An 18504-nucleotide genomic window follows, 5' to 3' on the forward strand; every position below is an offset into this window, starting at 1 on the left:
CGGGCCTGTGGGATTTGCAAGGGTACAGATGCAGAAGTTGAAGTCAGTCAGATTTGTGGCATGGATAGGGGTTTCCCCGGTGTCAGGAGAAGCAGAGTAAGCCGTGAGTACGCCGCAATCTGACTGCGCACAGGCTGTACTCACAAGGTTTCCGTTTTCAAGGTTTGGATGCGTTTTGGCATTGGAGTTCTCCTTTTAAACTGATCCTCGGCAATTTTTCAAGGTTCACCCACAAGTCATAATTACCCAAGGGGATAACAGCACATGGATGCAATGAAATGCATTCATAAAAGTGCTTGGTTTTGTACTGATGGGGCTCTAACCGCCTGTTATCTCTGAGCATGATTTAGAGGGACGTAAATGCAACATCTCAGCCTTACGCATTCATAACTCCTTCCATCAAAAAATCTCGAAGCATTTTACACACAGATGTAACCAGATAATATGTCCTGTTGTCTGTGTGGCATCTCCAACATCAGTTATCATCATTCTAAACCATATGCCAGGGTCTAGAGTATTCCCTGAAGTATTTTACTTACATGGGAGGAATACGTGTAAATAGAATATCTGGCAATCTATGAATGGCTCACAGGATTTTAATCAACTGCACAGTTTTAAAATTGGCATTTAAATCCCTCTCACATCTGTTGTTTAAAATAGCCAACAGCTTGTGGGATACATTCAGTATGCAATATTCATATGAGTATGTTAATAATAGTATACATTAGCACAGTCAAAAAAATATGTTGTGTAACTGCAGTGCTTGTTAGAGTAAGTAGAGGTTTTGGAGAAAACACTGTTTAATAGTAAAAAATAAGTGTTTTCCCCCACACACAGATAATATTGAGATATATTCTTTGTGTTTTGAATAGAGGACTTAAATGTTCCCTTTTGCACCCTTGGTGCACACTGTGGCTGCCAGTGCTCTACAAGAGCAGTCCTTATGGGATAAATTTCATAGAAAGCTAATAAATTGCACCTACTTTAGCTTCTAAATATCAAATAAGGTGAAATGCTCCTTGGAAAAAGTCATTGATGGATCTTCTATGTAAGACTTTAGGTAACAGCTAGCTTTGGTTAGGTGTTTGCTAGCTGTGGTTCATTAACAGGAACTGAAATCATTGCAGCCCTAGTCTGTCTTCTCAATGCATCTGTATGGTCTTCATGCCTTTTTTCCCTATCTGCAAAATGTTATTACTCATGTAAATTCTGACATTCTTTCTTCTTCCCAGTGAAACCTTTAAAAGAGGTTCAAGATATGAAGTGCACTAGCATGGGGTGTGTTGCATCTCTGACTGTAGAGGGTTCTGAGTGTTGAGGAGAACTTTACACAGACTCTCCAAAACATTGAGTAACTCTGAGACTGAGCACCCAAAAGCTCTTGAATTCTAGCTAAAATAACCTTGTGTTTAGCATGTTTTCTTACGTAGCTTCTATCTTTGTTCCCTTCTGGTCCTACACTGGTGGTTGTTCGCATACACTGCTGGTCATGTGCTAGGACAGGCTTTTAAAAAACTAAATAAATACAGTGCAGAAAAGCACAAGGGAATTTATTTCCATCCCACAGGAATGACTGTACTACAGTAGTCATTGTTTGAAGAGTGTTTTAGGAATTTGTAATGACAGCACTGGGATTATATAGTTAATTGTGGAGCAACCATTTTTACAATTTGTGTTTTACCCCACATGGAAAGCTGTAATTTACTCCAAGTAATCAGGTTAGGTTTAATTTTGGCGAGACACAGGCTCATATTATCCCATGTAATATACTCTAATCCTCACGTTAGGTGAGGTGCCAAGTATTCCGTTTGTTTTGGGAGCCAACAAAATTGCCACTTGTCCAGAGTTGTTCTTGGACAGAATTGTGAAAGTGGTAACATTTTGCTACTTAAAGTAGTTTATTATTAGTCTGACAATGGTCCAGAGGTATAGGTGTATTATTTATTCATTGAATGTTATGTAAAGGGTACATGGCACTTTGTATTTAACAGCACATGGGGACAATGTTCAAAGGCGTGACATCTTCAGACACGGAGGCTACTTTCTGTCTTTTATGATTGGACCCTAAAATGTTAGTTTCTTTAGCTTCTTGTCATGCTATAAAGCATAGTGGTCAGAGAGATTCCCTGACAACGTTCTGTGCCTTACTGAATATGACTAACATCTTAGACAAGGTTTTTATGTGTTCTGTAACATCCAATTAAAAGCTGTCATCCTTTGTTGATCTTTTAGCACCTTCCATTTATAGGTGCTGTTATTTCTTGAAATCAAAGTTAAAGCATAATAGGCTAATGATGGATCTTGATGAGGTGTGATTTCTTCCCTCAAGCAAGCTCACATGGGGCTTACTTTTCCCATTAAAGATGTTAAGCAACAGTCCTCTCTGAGAGTTTGCTTCGTTTGGTAATTGTCATACTCTATAAGATGTTTCATTTTCTTCCATAGGAGTTATTTTTACTGTTCTACCAGAAGACTGTGATATATGTAAGCCCATAAAGATTGTTTCAATAATTTTTATTCTGTTGTTGAAGAAACAGCTGGATCCACATTCCTGTCTGTAAAGTCCAGTACTACAATTCCCAGTTCATCATGATGGATTGGGTAATTCCACACTAAGGAATTAACTCAGTATTTGGAAGGGACAGGATAGTATGATTGATTATTTTTGTTTGATTATACATACCATTCAAAAATAATTTGTGTACTCAGTCACTGGCATATATGACCTCTCTTTCCAACTCCTCTGGAAATTTCTTTGTGCTGGCTATTTTGAACATGTGAAGGGAAATAGAACATGTATCGATGATGTTCCTGCATGTCTTGGTGAAGGAAATAATACAGATTGATCAGTGCTACTAGGAAGGGGAATGATAGAGGTATAACGTTATGGGGAACAGCAGCTGCATAGTGGTTAAAATAGAAGGCCGAGAGCCAGGTCTTATCAGTTTATCCTTGGCTCTGCTGTAATCTTCTTCTTATCATTAACCTTGCATTAGTCTTTTCAGTGGCATGCCTCCCTCCCCCAGCCCTAAGCAATTTATGATTGTTGAAGATGGAATTTTGGCAGATGTTCTTGAGTGGAGTGTTCATACCACCTCATTTTTGGCAACCATGTGTCTGAGGCCCCCTCCATCATCTCTTTGGCAGTCAGGGAAGAGAGGTAGATGTCAACCTGACCTTCTTTTCATTCTCACTCCTAACTAGGGCATTAGAAGTAGCTTTCTAAAGTAAAGGATTATTTCAACATCTTTATTTGTCAGATAACAATTAAATTCACATAATTCTTCCATATGTTAATAAACATATTGCGAGTAATAATAAATATAAATATAAATATAAATATACATATAAATATATAAATAATGAATGCAATAAAATTATTATAAATTAAGATAGGGTGATTGGTGTTATAAATTAAGCTTTTCTTATCAACTCTGCAAGACCACCATCATTCCCCTAACAACCGGATGGTGCTAAGAAATGTGTTTCTTGAGACACCTTAATACATGTAATGACTGCAATGACAAGGCAGTAGACTCTTTAAACTGGGGCTGCCTTTTGTGCTGTGTGTGACCAATGTCTAATAGTGGGAACCTGTCTCTAAGAAATCCATGATTCTATCATGGTGCAAGTAACAATTAAAAATAGTGGGAAATATTACCAGTTTGTTCAAAGTCTGGAAAAGCTGATTGGCAGTTGCTGCCTTTTTGGTGATACGATTTCATGCTGAGAATGTGCTGGTGACAAGGCAAAAGCCTAACCACTTGTCTTCTGTGATTTCTTCTCCCTTTCATCCTCTCCAGTAGTAGATCAAGAATATAACCACAGACTGGTGCCTGTGGTGCAGGGCTGTCAGGGCTGCTGTCTGTGTGTGCTGGTAAAAAGTAACCTCAACAACAACAACAAAGAAGGAAGAATTGTTTTCTTGCCCCCTATGGAATGGAGACCTGAAGTCAGGCAGGAGGTCCTGGTGTCTGGAGGAGTCGACATGGTGGAAGGCCTGTGATTGCCTTTTCAATGTAATTGTCATAATGGTAGGCCAGGGAATTGCAGCGGTTCAGTGAAAAGCTCCAACCATTTCTCATTGTGGTTCTTTGTGTGGTTGCAGAAGAAGCTGGAGCACCCATATGTACAGATGTGCCATGGCTGAGAATGTCTCAAATGACTTTGTGAGCTCTGTGGGTAGCAATAGACCACAAGGAGCAAGGGAAGAGCTAAATCTTCAAGAAGGCTTTTCCCTCCACAACTTTATGGAAAGGGGTTGAGGAATAAGGGGGAGAAAGAGTTAGAAAGGAGATGCAGATCTGAACTGGATACAGAGACATGGGCATAAGGAAAGGGAGGAGAGAGATGAACTCAGTACCAGCTCATAATATAAGCTGGCTCTAATATGTCTATGCTATCCCGTAGTCCCTCCTTCATTCATTCTGTGGAAGGGAGTTAAGTATTTTTGGTCTTAAAGCAGTTGCTTTTGATGTATGTTCACCTGTGTGTTGAGATGTGGGGAGCAGCAATAACCACCGTATAAGACCTTCATAATCTACAGGTAATAGGATGAGCCTGTACATCATCGTAACTTAAAAACGTGAGCTACTGATGTAGCTGAGGACAGAAGTCTTGCTCCTTCACTATGAAGCTTTGGTCTGTAGACTGTGGCGCCTCTCCAGTGTTTCAGGAGGCTGGTGGGCTGCAAACATTTCTTTTGCAAAGCATCCTTCTTACAGAGAGATCAACAGTGCTGGGGCTCAAGTGAAAGCCATGAAAACTTTTTGCATGGAAATTTTCATGAAAATAGCCAGAGCTGAAAATACCAAAAAACCACTGGCAGAACCATTTTTTATTTTTATTTTCATTTTCAGGAAATTCCAATATCAATACCTCTGGTTATTTTTGGAGACAGAGGCAGTAGGCAGTAAAGTCTTCAGTGTCCATTACAGAGGCAAATTCTCTACCAGTAACCTTTTAGTTTGTGTTGGTTTTGTTGTGGGCTCTTTTTGAGAGAAGTGGAGTGTTCCTTGGCTGTGCAATCCTCTGAGTGGGTTTCTTCTTTTTCATCTTGAGGGGTTTTGTTTGGCTGGGCCTAAGGAGCGGGGGTTCCTCCATGAGACCTTTTTATTTCCCTCCAGATATTCCTGATCTCTTTGCTTTCACTGTGCCTTTCCAGATAAATTCTACACACATTTCCTGTCTTTTCATAGCACTGTTAATACAGTAGGTGACACTGTTAATATAGTAAGCAGGTTGAGGAATAGTGAGCATGAGATGAAGGCTTGATGGATGAACCATGAAAAACATTCAAAGTAATATCTAAGAGTCACACCAGGTTTGTGTTAGTGGGATGAGTTCATTGGAGTTTTGACCCGTCTGCGTTTAACAGACAAAAGGGTTCAGTGAGGAGGTTTGCAAAATTAGAACTCGTCGACAGGAGGAAATTCAGAAGCAATGAAGATGAGGACTTTGCATCTTGATCTTTGTCGTGATTTCTAATCAGCCTTGGGATTCATCTATGGATCACCAGTCCCAAGGGTCCTGAAGGCATAATACAGACTTCACTAAGCAAGCTGAAAAAAATCACAAGGTCTCAAAAATGAACGTTTTGTTCCTTTTCCTTCAAGCTTTTAGGGTATGTTTGTGCAGAGTCATTCTTTACAATCACAGATGTTAAAAACTGTTATTCAATAACAACAAAAAAAATAGATTCCCAAATAGTCACTTGTCAGGATCAAGGTCCTCCAGAAACACCTCAGATATCACAAGATGAAACCATAAAATTCTGGCAGCTGGCAGCCTGGTAGTTTTGAAAGGGAAATCATCCCAATAGGTTTGATATGTTTCCTTGGTCACTGGGGGTTAATACCAGCTGAAATTCTAGTGAAACCTGGAGTGTTAATCCACATTAAGGAGATCTGAGGAAAACAAGTGCCTTAATCCGTACAAACCCAGTGATAAAATTGTTACTGACTGCCTACATACATACCTCGTGGACCATTCATCTGGGTGTCAGACGAGCCAGTCAAGATAACAGAGGACTCCCTAAAACAAAATGCAAAATTATCTTTAAGTTATGTTTCCCCTTAAATTCCTGAGTTTATCTGAGATAAACTGCAGAGACCTACTTTTTCAGATCATCCTTACTTTCATGTGTGTTTATCTTCCATCTGCTACACCATCAAGACTGTTGAAAAATAAGTCAAATCACCGCCTGGTCTAAGTCTATGATGTGTTCCCATCCCTCAGTTTTACTGGTTAGGCTCACCAGAACAAATTCTGATTTAACCCCTTGGAAGGCCCAAGACCCACCTCCCACAAACAGCTTGCGTTTTGTCACTCACTAGGCATCTGCAGCAGTGAAGGACATTGGGGAACAAATATGATGTGCAGATATGATGCATCTGGGTAAATGCGAGAGTCAACTCTTAAAGCTGGCATACAGAGAGATCTCTTTCATTCATCCATGGGAGAAAGCCTCATTATAATTGTTCAAGCCTGACAGGATTACATCACTTTCCCCCTCATTTCACTCCCTCCCTGCTTACCTCCCTCCTTTTATTTACACCCCTTGTTCGGTGGCTGCGTTGAGCGGGGGCTCCCTTAATGATGCATGCTGATCGCTTCATTCCCCATTGCCCCCCCATCACGTCCCCCAGTGCTTTGAAGTGTGCTCAGGTCTCAGGCTCCAGTTCAGAGGTCACTTTGTTTATTTATGCAAAGCTGGCTCATCTGTGAAATGGGGCTTTCAAGGCCTCTGACATCAAAGACTCCAAAGCCGGTCCCATCAAGTCAGAGCAGGGACGGGCCTTGCATTATAACAAATTAAAGCAACTTTGTGAGTTATAGGGAGATATTACAGCTAGATTTTTTTGCTTCAAAAATGGTTGGTTTGACTCCTGGTTGGACGCTCAGCACGTAGTATTGGCCTGAAAACCAGTTATATCCATTTGGCTAAAACACGAAGCCTTCATGGGGAGTCTGTGGGTAAATAAGATTTGATCCTGGCTTGGTAACAGTCTGTGCATAATTCCCATCAGTTTCCTTCAGAGCCGGACAGTTATGCAGAATTTTCCATTTCTTTTAACTTGTAAGAAGGCATGGAACAATTCTGCTATGGTAATAAACTGTAACTACACCCCATAGGACCTCTTTGCCCCATAGGTACTCTTTTACCCCATAGGTACTCTTTGCCCCATAGGACCCCAAAATGCTTCATCAATTAGTGGAGTTACATCTGGAAAGCCCTTTTCTGCAGAAATCCAGCCTGTTTTGGGACACGGAGTAGACCAAAAACACACATGGCAGGAGATACCAATACAGCATCGTGCTTTCTGGGTTGAGAAAGGGCAATTTGGCCGATGACATCAGCGTTGGTAATCAAGGCCTTATACACTCAGATACATCAAGCCTCATACAAAACCAGTCCAAGACTGCCTCTTTCAGCCCCACCACACTTCCCCAGCATCTCAGTCCCATAGCATCTCAGACATAGAAGCCAGCTGGGATCAAGATTCTGAAGCAAGAAAGAGGCAATGGCTGGAGAGCAGCCGGGCATCATGACACTGGGATGACATTCCTGAGCAATGGTCTGATGCTCCTGGATCAATTGTGGCTCTGTCTTGTGTGGGTAGGTGTGGTATTTGGAGGGAAAGGGCTACATGAGTTTGTCCCATGTCTCCAAGTCTATCACCTGACGTGATATTGAGGCTGGTTTCTCAGCCAGCCAGCATGCTTTGTAATACCATGAAACCAAATTGCACAGTGAGGACACCTAAATCATGTGTGTGTTTTCTTAGCCTCAGATACTCGTGACATAAAATTAGTCAGTGATTATTTTTCAAGGCAGGTTTTCCACTTCGTCTTCCAACTGGCTGCTCTCCTAAGCCTGTGATACTCTCCAAGAAGGACAGTACAGGATGACCTTCCAATATAGGTCACAGAAAAGGGAGCTTGTAGGAAACTTCAGCAGCTCATCCCTCTTAGACCTGCCTCTTGCGGTAATCTGCTGGCAGCAAAGCTGGCAATGCTGCATAGCCGGTCCCTGCTGCCCTTTGGCTGCAGGCTGGGTTTTCTGTGTGTACTTATCACCCTGACCTGCCTGCCTCTGCGGGAGGTGACAAAAGCATGAGTAAGAAATCCGCTTATTAGGTCATTTTTGAATATAGCTAAGACTCATGTGATTCCAGCTACTAACTCATTTTGTATGCTGGTCATACACGTCTGAATGTGGCTCGTTTTTCTCAGGTCCACTCTATCAAATAAGAATATTATCAGGCCAGTTGCATTTGTAAAGCTTGGGGTGAAATGCAAAGAGCAGGTCTTCACGGCTGGCACTATTAACCATGCTTCAGGCTGCAGGTTTGGGCTGAATCAGATGCCTCTGAACTCTCGGGAAACTTGGCTTTGCTTTCAGTGTTGTAGGTTCCTCCCTAGGAGTGAGTAAGCTGACCAAGGTATGTTTGTGGTATAGGAAGGTACCCATCCTTGCTAGCACAGGGACTAGAATGACTGTTCAAGTGTTTCCCTACACTAGGAAGCCACCTGATGTTAAATTTAAAAGTATAAAGAGGTTCTTCAAAACAGGGAGAGACAGATTCTTTTCCATCCAGCCTCAGAACTAACTTTGGATTTAACTTTGGAATTTGAATCTTGGTGATACCTGAGCTAGACAGAGGCCTTCCATTTGAAAGGTCTTCCTGAGATATCCGTCTCCCACAGTGCTGTTCCACTTTATGTAATAATAAGCTCTTTTTCTTGTCTCTCTGAGACCACAGTTTAGAGCTTAAGACACTAACCCAAGGTGCAAGAGGGGAGGTTCAAATCCCTCTCTGAATGAAGCAGAAGAGGGAATTGACCTTGGGTCACCCACATCCCAGATTAACACTTTATCACTGTATCTGTCACTGGCTGTTCTGCTGCCTCACTCATACTTTTAAGTTTGACTGGAGATTCCTGAGTTTCAGGGAATCTTCCCAAAATGAGTTTCACCCAGTTTCTGAGTCTCATAAATCAGTTTTCCCCTACAGTTCTCAAGTGTGAACATTCAGGTACAGTAAGAGCCCAGTTCGCTGCATATTGCAGTCAGAAGGAAGACTGCTGTAGCATCCCTCACCCAGTGTACAACACCGGAGATGGGCAGGAGCAGCTTTGCCCTTCATGAGTTTCCATGTTTATGACATTTTCGCCTCCTTGAGACTTCTGCTATGTCTTGTTGATGGAATGAGTTCCAGTGGATCCAAACCAACATGCCTGAATAATTCCAGTTATTTATTTCAGTCTTGCTCCTCTGCCACATTATCTGTTTCGTAGTTCAGCATTATTTGTCCTGATCTCTTCCCCCCAGATGTCTTTTTCTGGGTTTGGTGGGTTACTCCGCAGGTTGGCGATTTGGCAGGATAACAACTGAAGAAGTATCTTCAAAGGATCAAACAGATTCAGGACAATTTTACTTACATCAAAAGCTTGGCAGCACGTCAAGAGGTGTTGAGAACACCAGTCACTCCTTGTGTGTAGGCAGGAGGAGTGCACATAGGCTGACATACTGTAACATGAGGCAGGAGGCAAGAGAGGATATACTGCTCTTTGTACATCAAGCTGAGTAGGATTAAGATATAATTGACAGAACATTGCCACTTAAACATCTTAACCGCTTTTTAGATATTCAGCAGTTAACAATGGGCAGGAATCCTACATCCCTGACCACAGGTTTCCTTTCTTCTGCATTACTCAATAAATATATTTCTCCAATTTTGCTAAGGGACTTACCAAGTTCTCTGTCAGAGAGCATCCGAGATTTAATTCATAGCACTACTGATATTTATGTGAATAAAAATGTGCAGGTGCCAGAAGATAATCAATTCAGTATTTTGACTGAAAGGAGACAATCTGTCGTATGCAAGCCATCATACAGAATGAGTGTATTTGTATTCCCTGCACTCAGTTTGCCAAGGTTGTGAAAATAAATTTGCTAAACACATGAGTTATTCACCTCCTCTGTAACACAGGCCAGCCTTGGTGGAGATTGGATGGTGCTTTTGCACTCATGGCACTGCATGAGAGCTGATGTTCCTACGGGTGATTGTGGTTTATGCCATTTCTCTATGGTTTGGGATGGAAGCTGACTGGGGCACCAGGGAAAGCCGTTGGGTTTCCAGCAATGGATGGAGTTTGAGAGGGAGGTGGGAAGGGGCAGTCAGCTGGAGTGAGCTGCTCAAGTAAGAGCATGGAGTGCTGCTGCCCTGACGATTTTCTTTTCCCCTCGAAGTGACAGCTGTACATACCTCCAGGGGAAACTGCACCGAAGTAACCACAAGGAGAAGGGAAAAGTCCACCAGGGTCGAGGGGGGACAAATCCATATGGTATCACAGCCTCCCCCCTTAAGGGACAGCAGCAAATGAGAGCAGAGCATGTGTTGGCATAAAATGCCCCATGCTGAAGAGCTGGGATGATTTTCCAAAATAGCAAGAAACTGGGGTGAGGATGGGGTTAAACACACATTCTTCTTGCACAAGGACTGCACACGTGTTTATGCACTAAATGCTGCTTAAGCACAAACCAGCTTCTAAAGAGCAGTTCTGCTATTTGTACATTTTCTTTTGTTTGGGGGGGGGTGATGGTGGTGCTCATGTATAAACTAAGTTTTTCCTCTGCTACAGAGATTACAGGAAGAAATTTCCTGTCGTTTGCTCATGAAACCTTTTTCATATGGGTTTTAGACTTGGGTGTTTAGAGGGGTTCAGGTATTTCCACTTCTCTTGATTTTGTGGGGTTTTTATACACCGTTGTGGAATAGTTCTTTATTGAGGTGAACTTTCTCCCAGCCTTTACCTGACCTATCTCTGAAAATCAAACTTTACACGCTTCAGTATGCTTTAACTAGAAGTGCGTAGCTCTTCACCTTAAATCCAGCTGGTGTATGGGGCTGTGCCATCTGTAGAGCAGAGAATTAGCCTTGGAAGAGCCATTCTTTGCTGCACCATCACCTGTAGGTGCCTGAAGTCCCTCAGGTGCACATGGTGTGATGCATAGCTAGGAAGGGTGGCTCTGAGTTGAGTGTTTGTGCAGGAGAGGTCAAGCTGTTACTGGAGGAAGAAAAAGCTTCACGTCTGGGCACTGCAGAGGTGTAAGGCCCCCAGCATCACCAGGGTTGCAGAACAAGGCTCAGGACACTCTCCTGCTCCCTTGACCCATGTAGAGACCTTGTAGGTGCCCATGCCGCGGTGGCAGCTTGAGGTGGGAGCTGCTGAAGAGGTGGAGGTTTAGCCTTTTGGTGATTTCCATTTCTCCTAAGAGTACTGGGAACAGAGTTGATGCTGCTCTGTAGTACTGGTATAGGCAACTGGGGTGATAAGGACAAAGTGGTATGTCGTTTACACAGGTAGATGGGTGGTCTTAATGAAAACAGAAAACATCAAACCCACAACAAAACACAAACAGCTTTTCAATTCAATGTTGCCTTCTCCAGCCATAGCTTTGCTGTCAGCATCCCTTGAGGGCTCATTTGACCCCAGGCCTACTTGCTTTCCTGATTTTGTATGGAAGCTGAAAGGTGAATTAGTGGCCCTAATTCCACTGCTTGTGCTCTGTGTGACAGATCACATAAGTCTTGCCTCAGCTCCTAGGTTTAATTATCTGTAATTTTGATTTATACCATTATTTGCATCAGATCAGCTCCTCCTAGGGAACAGCAACCTGTAAGCATAAACAAAGAGGCTTTTGCCAGCTATTAATGAAATGCTGATTAATCTCCTATTGCTTTGGTAGCCTGCCAAAAAGCACATAAAGTTACAAACTAAACTGTTCGTTAAACTGGCCAGGCTGTAAGTGCCAGGATGTGGATGCCAAATGTATGCTGAGTGTGTTTCAGATGCATGGTGTCTCCAGGAGCAAATGCAGACCCTTGTTATTGTACTGCTGCACTGCAGGAGACCTGCTTAATCATCAGAATCATATCAGAGAATCCCAGACTCATTCGGGTTGGAAGAGACCTTAAAGCTCATCCAGTTCTAGCCACTGCCATGGGCAGGGACACCTCACACTAGAGCAGCTTGGTCCAAGCCCCATCCAACCTGGCCTTGAACACTGCCAGGGATGGGGCAGCCACAGCTTCTCTGGGCACCCTGTGCCAGTGCCTTAGCACCCTCACACTAAAGAATTTCTTTCGAATACCTAATCTAAATATACCCTCATCATCCCTTTCCTTTCCTTTGCAGATGATGCCAGCTCAGGAAAGGACAGCCAGGTACCCGATGGCTCCAATGGAGAATATGAAGATCATTCAGGGAAGCAATGGGGTAAGGAGCAGTGTATGGTTTTGTGTTTTCCTTGGCTCTTGGTTGAGTGCTGTTCACGTGGCACATTTCTCAGTTGCTGAAGGAAGGGAAAAGCAGAGTGACTGGAGCGAGTTCTCCCCAAAGATGGTCAAATAATAAACAGAGCGTTAGCTGAACATGGTGTGATCCCATCCAAGGGTCTTTCTACAAAAGGCAGCCCATGATCCACTCTAGGGCCCCCTGCCATATACCCCAGCATGGTTCTCCTTTGCATTTGTTTTTCTGGGCAGGGACTTTCTGTTGCATGTGCAGCTATTACAGCTTTCATAGACTCTCTATAAAAGGCATATTGACTTTTACAGCAATAATTCCAAAAGCCTTCAGTGCCAACACAACAGTGCTCCCCACTGAGGGAAAAGGGGAGGTCTGACTTCACTTCAGGAGAATTAATGTTAGGCCAAAGCTGAGTATTTCTTAAAATTACCTTCTCTTTTAGACACCTGCATGAACTTCTCTAAACCCTGGGCTTTTTAAGAATAGGATTTTGATGCTGTTGCTGAGCTTTGGGGAACTGCTGAAATCTCACTTGGAAGAGGTTCTGAATCACCGCAAGACTTGCAGGTCCAGTGTTTGGTCCAAGCACTCCTGGAAGGACAATAAGTTGTCAGGCTGATGCCAAACAGCTTTTGGCCATTACTGAGAGGAGTACAATGTGAGTTTATGACCTCGAGAGATGAAGCACGGCGTTTCCATTCTGCTCTCGCAGTACATCCCTCCTTTCAATTTTGTAATATGGAGGTGGTTTTGTACTACATTTGTGGCCAGGGAGTAACCTCATAGCAGTGATGGGGGGTGGAACCTGTGAAGTTTTCACTGTATGAGTCCCCATCACTTGAGCTGAGGCCAGTTTTCTTCAGAGGCTGGAAAACAAGGGATGTTGTGTGCTGTGGTATAGCCCAGACCACACTTGGAGGAGGCAGAGCCGTAATAGCTTTGAGTTAACAGATTCACCTGAGATTGAACATGCACCAGGAGAGGAAGGTAACCTCCACTTATTCTGGGAAAGGGTGACAACATTTTAGAGGTAGAGAAAGGATGGTTTAGATAAACTACAGGTCAGGAGTCTTTCAGGAGGGATTCAGCTGCTAGAATGAAAGGCTAACATCTCCCCACTCTTCATTATCTGAGTGGAGATAGAAGCAGATGTTGCATGCCACATCTGATGCACTCCTGGTAGAACTGGTGAATGATGGATCAATACCACAATTATGTTATGACAAAAGATGTAAGCACTACTAAAATTAGTGGGCAGTAACAATCTCATATCAGATTGTGTCTTAATCTGTGCCCTGGCTTAATCTGCCCAGGCTCAGTCCTTTGTGCTGCAGTGATCCTGCACCTCTGCTTTTTCCCTTTTTCCTCCCTCCTGTTCCCTCTCCCCAAGCAGAAAAATGCTGGAGCAGGCCACACACACAAGCCCTTTCTATCCAGCAGTGTTTTCCAGCAAACCACTCGTGTGAGCTGGTGTGCAGGGAGGGTCAGTGTGTGTGCCTGCAGGTCTGTGGAGCACAATAGGTGAAAGAAGTTTGTGTTTGCAGAGTCTTGGGCCTTAGAGAAGTGGGAGAGGAGAAGCATGATAAGAAAAAGCTCCACTTTGCTTTCCTGCTGCCACCATACAGTGGTATCACTGTGGTAGGAGGTCCTGCCCCCATCAACAGCAGGAAGTTGATGTGGGGAAAGATAGATACCCCCATCCACATCTTCCCACAACTGACTTGAAAGTATTTCTACACTCAGTTGTATCATGACACATTTTGTATAAGTCTCATGAAGGTGGTATTGACCATCACTGTGTAGAGGTAATTATGGCAGATTGCAGCACCCTACATGTTTCAGCCTCACTCTGTGTGACCAATGCTGACAGGAGCCTCTGGGACTAATCCATGCACCTCAAGGTGTCCCCCAGGGAGAGGAGACTGCTGATTTCCTTCCCCAGTCTTTGTGCTGACAGCCTTCTGTTTCACTTAATTTTCATTAGCTTGAATAAATCTTGATGGTAAACAGCATTTCATCAAGGAACCCGTACACAACACTGCCTCTTTGTCCCCATCCACTTGTGTTTTCCCTTGCTCTTGTGTGTGGCATAATTTATACTGTACAAATGTGTGGTTCATGTTTGTGAAGCAAACGCCAAGTGATGTGGAGGAGAACAAGCATGTGAAGTATAAATAACACAGAGGCACTTTGTAATGGCCTTCTCTGGCACTTCAACAAGCAAAACTTCTGTAAATGGCACAGATTTGGGGACACATTTACTAGCAGCCACTCAAAAGAGACTTTTTCTGCCTCTCTCACTGCTGCCTCTTCCTCTTTCTCCTTTGTGGTTGCTGGGTCTCTTTTTCTCTCTTGTGTGTGTGTGTCTCTCTTTCTCCTTTTGGGTTAACTGGCTTTTCTAAACTTGTGCAATTCAGGCTTTTGTCAAGGAAACATTCAGGCCTCTGTAAATGGGATCTGGTTTCAGCATATTGCACACAGCTTGGAGTAGCTTTTGAGCCCACATAATCACTTCACCTTCTTTTAACAGAAGAAGAAAGGAAGACAGAAAGAACCAAAGTAGTTTAGCTTTACCTGTAGTTTGATATGTATCTGGGCAACAGTGTACGAGGAGTGAATGCAAAACTCCAGACAGATTCATGGGAGTCACAGTGGCAGGAAAAGCAAATGTTACAGGCCTGGCTTTTTGGGAAGGAAAGAGAGTTTCTGTGTTACAACGCTCTTACTGAGCAGGGATACCAAGTCCTTCTGAAATATGGCTGTGGAAACAGGGAAGAGGTAAAGTGAGAGCTTAGAACCACTCATTTGACTCTTCACTCTGCAAAAGCAGTGTGACTGTCCTGTCTCCAACCTGCTCTTTGATATGCTAGTCCCATCCAAGGAATCCCATCTGGCACGGATCTACCCCAGCCTGGACCTGCAGTTCCTGATCTCAGAATAAATTACTGCCAAGTTAGAGGATAATTGTTTAGACCCATTTCCCGGCTGGTTCCTAATGTCTCCATGCACCTTGCAAGCATTTACTCCATTTCCACAATGACAGCCTTTATCAGCACATTTCCCTGAGCTCAGACTCCAACTTCGGCATGTCATTGCTCACAACATGCAGCTCTGACAGGGTTAATTGTCTCTATGGGAGGGTGATTGGTTTTACTGGGAGGGGGCCTCCTCTTGCAGCAGACCCCCAAGGGAATACCCAGCGATTTACGCAGCAGGACCTATGGAGTGGGTTAGTATGTCACACTTGCTGCTCAGCTGTCACGGCAAGGACTTTCAGTGCCGGAGTTGCTCCAGTTCATTAGATTACACATGAAAGCCTCTCTATGGAGAGTAAAGCATTTCTGAGCAAGAGTTTGAAATAACATTAAATGGCTGGGACCCAAAATGACAGCCAAGGGGACAAGGGAAGGCTGTGGAGACAGATGGTTTCCCCCTACAGAAAAGGATTCTGAAGGCAGGGGTATGCCAAAGGGTGTCTTCTTCCGAGAGGGAGGGATGTTGAGCAAGTCTGCAGGGGGGTGAGGGCTATGGGATATATTCACAGACCTCAGAGGGTAATGATTGCCATTCCTTAGTGCTTGGAGAGAGGAAGCTGCAAACCAGCCTCCTCCATCCAGCAAAGCTCCATTATAATGTACATCCCTGAGCTTCTGGCCCTCTGCCTTGGGCAGAAGCGCTGGCTCTCTAACAGAGTCCCACCGTGCCATCCTGTTGCTAACTTCTTTGTTACCTGAAGCAGAGCATTCTCAGCTTGCTTTCATGTTTTATTTGCCACTGAGGTTGTGGCTTTCCAGTTGCCATTGCTGAAGGCGGTGGCTGGTGGGCATAATTCAACCCAGTGTGCCACAGTGCAGGCCACTCTTTACCTATTTCTCTTATTTCCCTAGGAAAAGATCAGGGAGAATTTACAAGGGGAGTGCAAAAATGCAGGGGGAAAGTCCTTTGGGCCTGAAGGGTAACATCCTCGTAAGAAAAAATAGGGTTCAAAAGCAAGTGGAGAAATCTGTTGTAGAAATGGAGGAGAAACTGGCTTTGCTAAAATAAAAAGACAGGTGAATTTGGCAGGAGTAATTTGGATGTAGGGGGAGAGTGCCAAGTGGGAGTCAGAAGTGGTGTTAATCTCAGCAGGAGATTGCACATCTGTGCTCCTGGACTGGCACTGCATAACTGAAGTAACTGTGAGAAACGTGTAATGTCTTTTGAATTCTTTAGCACAGGATACTATTAGACAAGCTGTTGCCTTGCAACAGATCATGTTCTCTTGTTTCAACTGTCTTAAAAGTTTCTGCAAAGATCTTTTTCTTTCTATGGAATTTTTATTTGTAAGACCAACTCATGACTTCACAGGAAGATTCTCTGCAGTGTCAGTAAAGCTGCTAGTGTGTGAAAGTGCCACCTCTTTTCCCCCTGGAATTCTGGCATAATCTGATTTAATGTTGGGGCAGATTTTGCCAGGTGGGGACCTTTCATTTCTCTAGTGTTCTTGTTACTGCCATTGAAAGTACTGGTGATTTCCTTGCTAAGACAAGGTGACTATCTTAACCCATGATTCTGTCCACCAGCATCTATTGCTTCAGCTTCTCAATTTCTGGGATGGACTAGCATGGCGTACCTTCTAATGAACAAACTCAAGGGGGTTTTATTGACTTTTTATTGTTTGTTTGCTTCTTTTGAAGCCTTTCAGTGTGAATGCTTCATAAATTAATGCTGAATCAATTGCATACTTTTAAGTTCAGATCAACATACAAAAGTCTGGCATACTTCTAAGACTTACCTACATATTGAAATGATGTTGACTCTTCTTAAGTCTTATGAATGCCAGTGAGAACTAAGGGGCAAAACATCTTCAGAAAATGAAGCTTCAAGTGACCAGCAAAAGACTGAGAAAATGGTCAGCCTGACAGGAATCTGAGGTTTTTCCTTTGGTCTTGGCCAAGGGCTTGCATTTGTGGCATGGAACATGGTAACAATTATAATGTGATTATGGGGCCACATTTGGACTTCAGCTACAACAATGTGATTTTGGTGTTATTTTGTGAGATGGTTTGATGCTGTTGCCTTACAGACACTGAGAAATTTTAGGGTTGTGCTATGCAGAAAGCTAATGCTGCGGCCAGTGCAATAAGACATTTGATTGCATCAGGCTGAATGTCTCCTTTCTAAAGGAAATCAGTTTGAGCTGATATGAGCGATACACTGCTACGTGTCAAGCTGCCAAAGTCACTCTCAAGTGACTTTCACCATAACACTTGACAGCAGCATCCTTCTTTGCATGCCCTTTCCTCATCACAGTCAATATTTCATGCCTTTTACAGCCCGGCCCAGGTTCACGCAGCCTGCCAAGATGAGACGGAGAGTGATCGCCCGTCCCGTCGGCAGCTCCATCCGCCTGAAGTGTGTGGCTAGTGGGAACCCACGGCCAGACATCACATGGCTAAAGGACAATAAGCCTCTCACACCCCAAGAGATTGGGGAGAACAAGAAGAAGAAGTGGACACTAAACCTGAAGAACCTGAAGCCAGAGGACAGTGGGAAATACACATGCCGAGTGTTTAACAAAGTCGGAGAAATCAATGCAACGTACAAAGTTGAAGTAATCCGTAAGTGCAGCCTGTAGGGTGGAAAGCCAGGGAGGGAGCTTTGGGAAGGGCTTGGCTGGGTAAAGAAAGTGCGATGGCAAGTGTGCAGTGCTGATAGCTGGACACAGAAATGGGGAAGTGTTAAAGCATCATCAGAGACAGCGAAAACATCACTGAAAGTCTAGAATAAACCTAACACCTAGTCAACACAGAGCAACAACAATGCAATGTAGATGAAATAAGGAGAGATACTTAGAAAACAGTCATCTCTAAGGGCAGCTGTGTGGTAAAAGTTAAGTATTGTGTGGTGCAGTCTTACACTACCAAAACAGTCAATTTAAGGGGAGATGGAGAAATAACTGAGAAAGCCCTTTCACGTACCATGGCAGGTATGTATGTGTGTGTAAATGTTTAGGATGGCCCAGACTGATCCATCAGAGTGGTTATAGGGTGAAACCCAACAATTGTCTTGACCAATTCAAAGCCTACCAAAGTCAGGTTGGACAGGGCTTGGAGCAAAGTGCTCAGTAGAAGGTGTCCCTGCCCAGCACAGGGGGTTGGAACTGGATGAGCTTTAAGGTCCCTTCCAATCCAAACCATTCTGTAT

The 18504-nt window shown here is 43.5% G+C and overlaps 1 protein-coding gene across 4 annotated transcripts in view; it reads left to right on the plus strand.

Annotated features, from left to right (window-relative positions):
• FGFRL1 (fibroblast growth factor receptor like 1) overlaps nucleotides 1-18504 on the plus strand; it is a 176441-nt gene that overhangs the window by 149547 nt on the left and 8390 nt on the right. For all 4 annotated transcript variants that reach the window (XM_062613500.1, XM_062613499.1, XM_062613501.1 and 1 more), the window contains 2 exons: nucleotides 12205-12285; nucleotides 17634-17918. In XM_062613500.1, the coding sequence (XP_062469484.1) occupies nucleotides 12205-12285; nucleotides 17634-17918 (366 nt within the window). The remainder of the gene's footprint in view (nucleotides 1-12204; nucleotides 12286-17633; nucleotides 17919-18504) is intronic.

This window comes from Pezoporus occidentalis, unplaced genomic scaffold (assembly GCF_034315485.1).
Source record: "Pezoporus occidentalis ecotype Australia unplaced genomic scaffold, CSIRO_AGI_Poc_V1 ctg168, whole genome shotgun sequence".
NCBI classification, from domain to species: domain Eukaryota; kingdom Metazoa; phylum Chordata; class Aves; order Psittaciformes; family Psittacidae; genus Pezoporus; species Pezoporus occidentalis.